The sequence below is a fragment of the Pyrus communis genome, chromosome 16 (genome assembly GCF_041283825.1).
Source record: "Pyrus communis isolate YQ-2024b chromosome 16, ASM4128382v1, whole genome shotgun sequence".
NCBI classification, from domain to species: domain Eukaryota; kingdom Viridiplantae; phylum Streptophyta; class Magnoliopsida; order Rosales; family Rosaceae; genus Pyrus; species Pyrus communis.
This window is the reverse complement of record NC_142580.1, coordinates 8,607,506-8,618,038: the sequence shown is the minus strand read 5'-3', so window position 1 is coordinate 8,618,038 and position 10,533 is coordinate 8,607,506. Positions and strand designations below refer to the sequence as shown.

The following is a 10,533-nucleotide window of genomic DNA, read 5'->3' as shown; positions in this document are numbered from 1 at the left end:
GTGAGAAAACCGGACATGCATGGAAGAAAGAATGGTACAACAATTCGCCCAATTCAACTGAAAAAAGCCAAGGCACCTGAGAAGATCTTATAAACATAGCAATGCCAAAAGATCTTGCAAAGCATCCAAGACAATGACCAAAATGATCATAGAAAATACCACCAAACCAGCCATGCCCAGCAAAATACCACCAAAACCAGCCATGCTCGAAGCATTCCACCAAAACCAGTCATGCATCTTTATAAGCTTACATGTAAAGTAACTTCAATGTTGCCAGATGTATATCCAATTCTCTTTTATCTCTCTCACCGGTGATAAAGTCATCTCATTGACATACCAGCATCTCGTCAAATGTATATCCATTTCTCTCTCTCTCTCTCTTATCACATGATAAAAATTGTGCAGGACACACCACAAAACAGTGGATCCTTCCACAAACATAATACATTTTCCTTTTTGGTTGGACATTACATTGAATAAAAATTAACATCTTGGATCAAATTACCCCAAGGTATTGTTGTGTTGGACCCCTAAATTTTGGGAAAATTCAAATCAATTGTCTGCCTCAAGGGGCAACAGCAGTCTTAGCATGAAACCACAAGAGCATTCTACCAGTGCAGATTAGCTTCAAATGAATTAAAACAGCAACACAATATGTAACGAAAGAGCGATTAATTTTATAAAACTACGTGTTCACGGACTAATTCTCCGGCTGCAGCTGCTGCAAACAATATATATGAGGCAATAACAAAAAGGAAGCCCTCTGTTGAAGACAGTTAGCACTCTTACAAATCTTCTTACAAGTTTGCAGCTTGTTTAGAGATCACATCAAGTTTGGAGAGAGGCACCTATCGACTCTGTATATACAACCATTTTCGATAAAGTTAAGCCCGGGATATCAGCCTATCAGATCAATCCTTACAGCCCTTCACCAGAAACATAAAACTGGAGGAAGCAGCATTGCTAACACCCATCCCACAATGGAAAAAGTTTGATTACCTGATCGATCGGCAATTTCACAATAAGAGCATGCTGCTGCATTAGAAGAACTGCGGAGAATGGAGATGCCCAGTGCGAGACTAGGGGATTCTTGGAGCGTACTGTTGCCTTCAAAGATCTCAATCAGACAACAACGCCAGACTCAGCTCCAGAAGCCTGATCACTTTGATTATCTTCAACACTAATCTGATCATTTTGATTGCCTTCAGCACTAATCTGATCAATCTGATTACCATCAGCACCAATCTCCTGCTCCAAGTAGTAGATCTTGTCGTTCATACCTTCCTTACTATACGCCTCAACCATGAGAGAGTATGTTGTGGAATCCGGTTGACATTGCTTATCTTTCATCCGGTTGAAAACTCTCTCCATCTCCATCAAATCCTCTGCCTTTGCACATGCAGCTATCACCGCATTATAAAATGTGGTATTCTCAGGTATCTCAAACTTTCCAGCCAACTGAATGCTGCTAACCACCTTATGAAAGAGGCCTGCTTTGGCATACCCATTAATAAGGCAGCAGAATGTTTTGGTGTCTGCTTTCATGCCCTCAGCACGCATCTGTTCAAATGTGTATTCCATGTTTTTTGCATCTCCTACGTCCGCAAAAGCCTCAATCACATTGTTGTAAGTTGCGGTTGTCCATGGGAATTGAAGCTTGCGCATGTACTCCATCACAGTTGACATCTTATCATACAACCTCTTCTTCCCATAAGCACCAATCAGAATGTTAAAAGTGCGAGTTTCTGGCTCAATCCCAAAATCACGGAATTTCTCATACCACCTCTCCATCATATCTATCTGACCCTTGTTTCCAAACACACTAAGGATAACATTCATTGTCCAGACATCTGGCTTGCAACTTGTACCCTCCAGCATCCCGGACAACACCTTTTCCATCTGGTCATACTTCCCAGCCTTACCATATCCACTCAACACGATGTTTTGGGTAACTGTGTTTGGAATTATCAACCGCTCAGCCATTTCCTCATACAAGGACTCAACTAAGTCAAACTTCAAATGATCAATGCAAACCTTAATCAAGGTACTATAGGTAAAAACGTCAGGCTGGCATTGTGGGAGGGTCTTCATCAGGTTGAGAACAGAAAATGCCTCGTCAATCAGATTGTTCCGACAATAAGCCGTGAGCAGGGCTGTGTAAAGTTCAAGAGTTGGTTCACAGCCCTCTTCAACCATTGTATCGAAAAGCTGGCGGGCACGATTGGGTTGGCTGCACCTTCCAAACAGCCCAATGAGTTTCATGTAAGTCCCTTCTTTCGGTTGATAAAATGGTTGCTCTCTAAGCATGTCAAACACCTGAACAGTCCATAGTACACAATTTCATCATACATTTTCCAAACAAAAACACCCAATTAATTCTAATTCCATTAAAATTAGTCAGATAAAAAATTACATTTTTCAAGAACATGGTTCTAAAAACTAAATTGGGTAAGCATTAAAACACCATTTAAAAAAAAAATTGAAGCAATTTGCATTCATCAAACTAAAAACCCAGAGGAAAAAGATGAAAATTTTGTTAACTTTTGTTTAGATTAAGAGCAAAAACCTCAAGAGCTTGGAGCCACTGCTTCTTGTCAATGGCGTCGGAGAGGGCTTCGGTGACGGTGTTCACCCAGGCCTTGGCATTGTTCTTCCGGTCCAGCTTCTTCTTCACATTTTTCAAAGGGGGTTTTCTGTAAACCGCCGGAATCGACGTCTCCGAGACCCCCGGGAACTCCCCTTGCTTCCAGTGCTTCTTTTTGGTCTCCGAAGACGGATAGGAAGTGGAACGAGCGGGGGGCTTTCTGTAAGTCGCCGGAGTCGACGTCTCTGAGACGCCAGGGAATTCGCCTCGCTTCCAGTGCTTCTTTCTGGTGTCGGAAGACGGAGATGAAGTGGAGCGACCGGGGGGTTTCCTGTAATTCGCCGAGGTCGACGTCTCCGAGACGCCTGGATACTCACCTTTCTTCCAGTGCCTCTTTCTGGTGTCGGAAGAAGGAGATGAAGTGGAGCGACGGCTTACAGCTGGGGAGGTGAATGCACGGAGGAGCAGCTTAAAGTTGGGGTATTGGGGTTTCTGGGCAGCGGTGGAGTTTTTGTTGAGAGGGAGAGGATGAGGGAGGAGAGAGGAAGAGAAGGAGAGAGAGATTGAAGAAGCCATGGATGGATGGCTTCGGCCTGCAAAATTGCTAAAGCAGTGGGCAACAAGTAGCGAGTAGCGAGTAGCGAGCAGCGAGCAGTGAGCAGCGAGCAGTGAGGTGGGTTTTAGAAGCAGGGCCGTTTAAATGACTTCTTTACCCTTTATTTTCTTATCCTCAAAGTACACTTTTTTTTCTTTTTTTTTTTATGAAGTTTTAACAAAAAACTTGAGGTACTGTTCACTTTAACAAAAAATCATATTTTTACACTAAAAAATCAATCTCATTACTATTTACTTTACCCTTTATTTTGTCTTTATTATTAAAACTCAAAGTTTTCAAGCCCTTTTCATTAGTTTTCTTTTCTTTTTTTAGTTTCTTTTTTAATTATTTTTTCCTTGAATTTGAGACAATTTAAAAAAATACGTTAGAAGGGGTGAAATTCCCCATAGTCTTTTCGAATCTGAAAATGATAGATAATCGTAATTTGCTACCAGTTGTCTTCTTTTTAAAAAAAAATAAAAAAAATTAGAAGACTTGAAGTAAATAGAAGACAACTAATCGCAGCAAGTAGTTATCATATCCAAATACGATAATACTCAAATACGATGAAAATTGTTCATTTGAGAGAATATCTGACCATCCAACTAGTTATCATATCTAAGTTTCTCTCAACAAGAAGTAATGAGAAACTACGGTGGGGCTACCTGTTTAGATCATCTCTTAAAGAGACCAACATGGAGTCGTTTTAGACCAAAATATAAGATCCTAAGTTTTTAAAAGAGATGTCTAACAAATGACGTAGTGAGCCCCTCTAACAATAATCTTCAATTACGAAGTTCTTCCACTATACTAACCTTGTTAGTGTGCTTATGCTTATATGAGCTCAAATAATGAACGAGGTTCTGGTAATTGGATACAACGAGAGATCAAGGTTCGATTTCCTTCAACGTAACCCAACAAAATAAAAAATAAATAAAAATTTGACGAACACCTCAAAATTTAAATTTAATTTACACAGAAAAATCAAACACAAATTATTTGCCATCCAGTTTGTAACACTGTTATACAAATACAAATACAAATACAATCAAAGAGTTGCTTTCTCGTCTATTTAGTCGGTCAATAAATATACTCCTATGTACGTGAAAAGAAATGGTCCATAACCTGTCACTATAGATTAATACACGTAAACTATACCTTAACTTGAACCAAACTTCAAGTGTTCCCACCGGAACGGCTCGAACACAAAAAGAACTTCCGGCGTGCTTTTAAAGAGCAAGGCCACACAAACGCAGACAGCAGCAACAACCACCATTGACAGCATTGCCGGCCTGTACACAAGTGACCGTGTGGTGCTGTGAGCTGGTTTCTGTTCACATAACCTGCAGTGTCGCAAGATTGCTTTTATTTCGTTCTTTTCAGTTTCCAAGCTGGCTACTCTTGATGATTTATCTGCATCGGACTGCTTCTGCTTTCCGTTTCTGTCTAATGTGAGGCCAGGGATGTCAAGCACCACATGCCCGCTTTCTAGTGTCTTGCTGATTTTCCGCTGGACAATTTGGACATAGGAGTAGTGGCTTCGAAGGCATGCATAATCGTATGGTGTCAATCCTGTGCTGTCTCGAGCGTTTTTCCATGCTTTAATTCCCACCTAAAGAAAGTACACCCGTATCAACATGATGAATGGATTATCCAACAATAAAGAAATTTCATAATAGCAGTCCTAAACACATCGTTGAAACTAGAACGGTGAATAGAATCAAATTTCATTTATCATCATTGGTATACAATATATGCTAGACTATTGGGATCAAAATTTTTAACGGCAGTCCTATTTGATTTCAAGTTGAATGCAGAATTTGGGTGTTTGATTTCAGCTGTGACAGAGTTAGCATGCATTTAGATGAACCAGCGAAAAGTGATTTCTACGTAGATTTAGAAGAAAAGATTATGTTGCAATTCTGATCAGGGAGATATTACCTTTCCAGGATCATCCGTTAAGGCATCCAATACTTGCTCACAGCCATCAGTACTGGCGGCAATATGAAGAGGAGTCAACCCCATGGGCCCAAAAACATCAGGTTTAAACAAGAAACTGTTGCCGTCCTTGTCAACTTGTTTGTTCTGCTCAGATCCTGTCAAACCTGGGACAAATCTTAATAAAAATTCCACCATATGTCTGCCATTTCTTCGAACAGCTCTGTGGAGGAGACCCATATCCAGTAATGCAGACTCAACAGAAGGATGTTTTCCAGCATCGACAGTACCATCAAACAGAATGCCCAAGAGTTTTTTCACTACAGCACACCAATCATGGTCAATGGAGAACTCCATGAGCAACCTGAACCGTCCAAAGGGAAATAGATCCAGATTGGGATCCAATTGACCCAGTCTAAACTTAACGCGACTTCTATGGAGGAGCCAACCCAATTCATGTATAAAGTCCAAGGCTTGGTTCTTGGCTTCCACTTTTTCAGGTCCAGACTGGATGTCATCATCAGTCTCAGCCGCCTCAATCACATCTTCCAGCATACAAATCTCGGAGCATACTTCCTGCTCTGCAACTATAAATGGAAAGAAGCTACTACTGAGACCATGATCTTCAACCTGACATAAAAAATTTGACCAAAAAAATGAGAACCATAGAATTCATGTGTCGTTCAGAAAGAGAAACAAATGCTATATGGAGAGGATTGTGTTAAGGCGCTGTCTAGAAACAAATCCTATACACAGCGCATTCACAAGAAAGATGTATGACACTTGGCTCGTTCCAAATGTACATTACAAACGGAGGAAGGGGGAAGGGACAATTAGGAATACAACAGCACCTCAATGAATCCTCGCCCAGTAATATTTGGTATAGAGCAGGAGAATCTGAGGCATTGCTGCTCATCATCCTCAACAGAGCTATCCGCATCATCCATCAAGTCATAACAAGTTTCTTGCACCAGATACTTCCCTTCTAGAGCACAGAGTAACCTGTCAAGACTCAAGATCTAGAATTTAGTAGTTGCGGGAATATCAAAAACAAAGTAATGACGCATGAATGAACGATGAAAGAACCTTGTGGTGGAACGAGAAAGGTTAAGGCCTTTTACTACAAATTCAGCTCTCTCAGATAAGGAGATCGCAATTGGTTTGATGCATGATATCCTGCAACTTTTATCCGTTTTAAGAGGCAAGGGTGTGTCTAACACAACTTCACCTGCAGGACAGACATAACTAATCAAAATGTCTCTCTTACAAGATAATTGTTTTTGGTCAACCTCATTATGACTAGAAAATAAAAAAAGAAAGCATGACCAAAATCAATAAAGCATAATGGAAAACCAAAACAGCAAGAAAGCATGACCCTAAATACACAAATGTGTACAGAGACACAGATGAGAGAGAGAGAAAGAGAGAGAGCACAAACCATTGTATGTAAATGCTACAAAATGTTGCACCCTTGTATACACCCATCCTGTTCTCCAAAAAGGATCATCCGCAGCATCTAGAAGTGTTTTCAAACTGGATCCCAGATGACAACAGAACTGTATGCAAAAATAATTTAATGACATAAATCCATAATAATTAAGGACATGAAGAAAAAGTCTTCCTCATACAAAGATCAGCCAACTACGTTCAAGCATCCAGAAGCATACCTCCTCCCACGTGGATTTTTCAAGACGAAGGTAAATTGTCAAAATGATACAGCCCGGCCTTATGTAGCTTTCAATGTTCGTAGGACTGTGGGATAGCCAGTCGAGGATCTGGATATTCAGATCATTTATAAAAATCATGTTGTCTGTGGAATGAAACACCAAAATACATTGAAAAGTCGCAAAATCAAGGGAAAAATAATACCTGTGATCGCAGAGCAAACGGAAGTTCACTTGGGTCTTTTCCAAATAGTTTAAAAACAATTCGGTCTGTGCGACTCTGATATGTGGCAGAAAAAGAGCGGTTAAGAAACGTAAAATTGCAGATACATTCTACATACTGGCCCTTTACATAAATAATGCATGTTCCATAGGATTGCTATAACCACCTAGTAACTTTAGCCTCAATTCTATTAACAGTATCAAGCAGATGTGTACACAATGAGTGTGTTTGTGTGTGCGTGCGCTTGCGCTTGTAAACTGCCATATTGGTTTGACTGAAGAGGATAACTGATCTCAAATTTTACGTCACAATTGAAGCATTTCTTAGATATATGCCATAACCAAGTGGCGAGGCGCACTTCACCTCACCATTGTTTGGACGATCAATGGGAAAGATACCCAGATAAGTTCAGAACAGAAAACATGACTGCCTAACTACTCTCAAGGATAGAACAAAGCTATTCTACTATCCAAACAAAAGGACAAGTTATATGCGTATAATGATTAATGACCATTGACAGATTAGTCCCTAGTCTCAGGGGGAAAAAAAGATGACTCCAGTTCTGTACACAATGAAATGAAAGACTAAACTGTTGAGGTCCTTCAATATAATCTGATGAACATGAGCAGTGGGCTGAGCATCATCCACGACAAAGGCATTTTTAAGCATTACATTACCAAGCAATTATATAGGGAATAGATGCAACTACAACAAGGATATACCTGAGCCTCTCCACTAGAACTTGATGGTGACTGAGTAGAAGTTAAGTCTGAATTTCCGCTTGTCTGAGGTGGGCTTGACTTGTGAGAATCGCGCTGCATCCATGAAGGAAAACCAGGAGATGCAGTGCCTGGACTTGCAGGAACATGAGTATTCCCTAGGTTCTCTACAAAGTCCTGTGAATCATCATATGTACTATTTAAATCAATGTCATTCAACTGGAACCTTCTGCTTGTAGGTTCGGGTGTAACTGATTTGGATTCCGAACTGTCTCTTGATGCTGGTAATATTGAACAATGTCCTTTAGGCCTTAATGGGTCCTCAGGATTAACACCATCATCCATATCTAGCACCTTTCGTGCAGTCTGGACAGATGTCCCACTGTTAAATAAACCTTGAGATCCCTGCAGCAATTTAGATACGTTTCTTCCATCAGCCATACCAGCAACATTGGCTAAGCTCCTCAACAAATTAGATACGACATCCTGGTCCTTTGTTTGATCAGAACTACTAGCTGCAATTTATAAATGGCATAATATGTGGATTTAAATAAGTCTAAGATACAATGTCTCAGTAAGATAGAATAATTGAATGTGCAAAGAATAAGGCAAGTACTTACAGTGCATATTCGAGAGTATTCTCAGCAAGCTAATCAATAGATAACTGCTTCCACTTTCATTATTTAAAGAGCCTCCATTAACTGCAGTATCAGGATTTGTTTTTCTTCTCCTCCTATTATGGCCAGCCAAACGCCTACGGCAACTTCTCTTCCCTTCATCAAACTCTTGAAGAGCATGAAACCTGTCCATGAGTGTTAACCATGTTACATTTCATTCAAACAAAGAAAACTCTGCAGAACTCACAATACTAAAAAAAAAAGATTGATGAACAGCCATGGACAACAAACGCATAACAAGAAACTTACACAACCAAACTCTGTATTTCATCTTAATTCAAAGAAAATTGTGGAAATGTTTCGACAACCAAGAAATAACAATAGAATGGTACCAACCTGCTACACTGTTGACAGAATCGCTGCATAACATTTCCAACCAGTGCTTTAGTTGCCTTTGAATGCATATCACAGACCTTATGCCGCCGGTGGTAATCCTTGGCACTGCTAAGATCAGCCTTACAGTCCTCCACCTGACAAACTGCGCGGTTTGAAGTAGTCCCAACTAACCTTGTTTTCTTCCCAGTTTGTACTTCTTCTTCCATAACGGGGTAAGTTTGCCCACCGAGCTTAAGATTAAGAGATGCAGCTTCATCATTCAACTCTCCGTTTTCCACAAAAACATCCCTTCTCCGTTTCTCCAATTCTCTTGTACCTTTCTCATTCCCCGGACCGATATTATCCGAACCAGAAGAACTGTTGGACAAACCAGCATCAAACAGAGTTTCTGGCCTGACCGGAAAAAACTGCCTACTCCTACCATCAGATGGTGTAGAATTCAATGGACTAGCAGTAAAAAGATCACCATCCCATTTCCAACCATTCAAATCCCATTCCATACTCCTTTTCCCGACTCCCGTCAAATCCGGCACCATCACACCACCCTTTCCTCCGAATTCAGACTCCACAGATCAAGATACAAAAAACCCCGAAATATTACAGCGCACCAATTCAAACTCCACCAAATACAAACACCCAATTGAACCAAAAAAAAAATAAAAAAATCAAGAGATCAAACTATAAATTTCACCCCAAAACAAAGAACCAATAACACTACAGCCCCAGAAATTTCTTGAAATTGTTCTTTCCAACAACCCCAGAAAACCAACAACAGCAACCCAGCATATGAAAGGAGCTGAACTACAGCTGCCCAGAACCCAAAATCCACCAATTAGCCACTTATTCTCTCAACATCTCAGTACAAAACCCCATACTTGTAAGCCCACAATTACATCCTGGCAATGCTTCCAACTCCATGGAAAGAAACTTGAGCTGAAAGAACTTCAAGAACTAATCTTTTTTTTTTTTTTTGGTCAAAGAACTAATCTTTTTATGTGGAAATAAAGAGGAGAGAGAGTGATGAGAGAGAAACTCGCCGGCAGGTTGGTGAATTGTTGGGAGGTGAGCTGAGAGCTGACGAAGAAGTGGCTGAGATCGCAGGATGAGGCAGAGAGAATATAGGACCCCGAGGCAAAACTAATCAGCTTCGGCACATGAAAATTAGGGAAAGGTTGGCAAAAAGGCACCCTCTCTCTGTATAAATGCGGTTTCAGTGGGAAGAGAGAGAGTGAGGAAAGAGGAGACAGGTGTGGTGGTGGTCACTTGTCTTTTAGAAGCTAGGGCACTCAAATGACATGTTTCTCCTTTTCTTTTCAACATGAAACTAAATTAGCGTTACAAGTCACGAGATGCATTATTTTATTAATATAATAAAAAAATATGCGATATAATTAATAATATTAATATGTTTCAGTTCTATGATACGTTAATAAATAGTATATTCACGTAGAACGAATAGTAAAACTACTTGACCATGATCGCAGCACATCGAAAAATTGTTCCACCCATCAAACAACTCTCTCACTTGTCCACTACACTTCCATTTGAAATGATTGTGTTGTTAACTCAAGATCAAGATTTAATGATTGAATCATTGGCAATTAAAACCAAAGAGTAGTTCAAATAAAACGACATAATAATTGGAAAAAATAGTATTTACTGTCAAAATTGATAAAATAGTTGAAAAAGTTAAAGAAAATTATGCTTGTGTTTTGTATAGTGTGTAGAAACGATGAATCGGACATATCGTAGCGGACAACAATTTCAAATTAAAATATGAGTCAATATATGTCTCTG

At 39.9% G+C, this 10,533-nt stretch overlaps 2 protein-coding genes across 3 annotated transcripts; both read right to left on the bottom strand.

The window, feature by feature from the left end:
- Positions 1-535: 535 nt before the first annotated feature.
- LOC137731764 (pentatricopeptide repeat-containing protein At3g06430, chloroplastic) lies at positions 536-3,248 on the bottom strand. Of its 2 annotated transcripts, XR_011068291.2 has the most exons (3): positions 2,567-3,231; positions 1,000-2,316; positions 536-857 (listed from the first exon to the last, which is right to left on the bottom strand). XR_011068291.2 is itself a non-coding variant. In XM_068470971.2 (2 exons), the coding sequence occupies exons 1-2, from the start codon at positions 3,158-3,160 to the stop codon at positions 1,123-1,125; spliced, it is 1,788 nt and encodes a 595-aa protein (XP_068327072.1). In that variant the 5' UTR covers positions 3,161-3,248; the 3' UTR covers positions 536-1,122. The 2 variants fall into 2 exon arrangements, 1 of the variants encoding a protein (XP_068327072.1); XM_068470971.2 differs by having other exon boundaries at positions 536-2,316; positions 2,567-3,248.
- An 871-nt stretch (positions 3,249-4,119) lies between these two features.
- On the bottom strand, positions 4,120-10,024 carry LOC137731697 (squamosa promoter-binding-like protein 1). Its single transcript, XM_068470882.2, has 10 exons — positions 8,737-10,024; positions 8,344-8,525; positions 7,727-8,238; positions 6,987-7,061; positions 6,785-6,892; positions 6,556-6,673; positions 6,204-6,345; positions 5,969-6,119; positions 5,121-5,747; positions 4,120-4,791 (listed from the first exon to the last, which is right to left on the bottom strand). The coding sequence occupies exons 1-10, from the start codon at positions 9,270-9,272 to the stop codon at positions 4,339-4,341; spliced, it is 2,904 nt and encodes a 967-aa protein (XP_068326983.2). The 5' UTR covers positions 9,273-10,024; the 3' UTR covers positions 4,120-4,338.
- Positions 10,025-10,533: the final 509 nt, after the last annotated feature.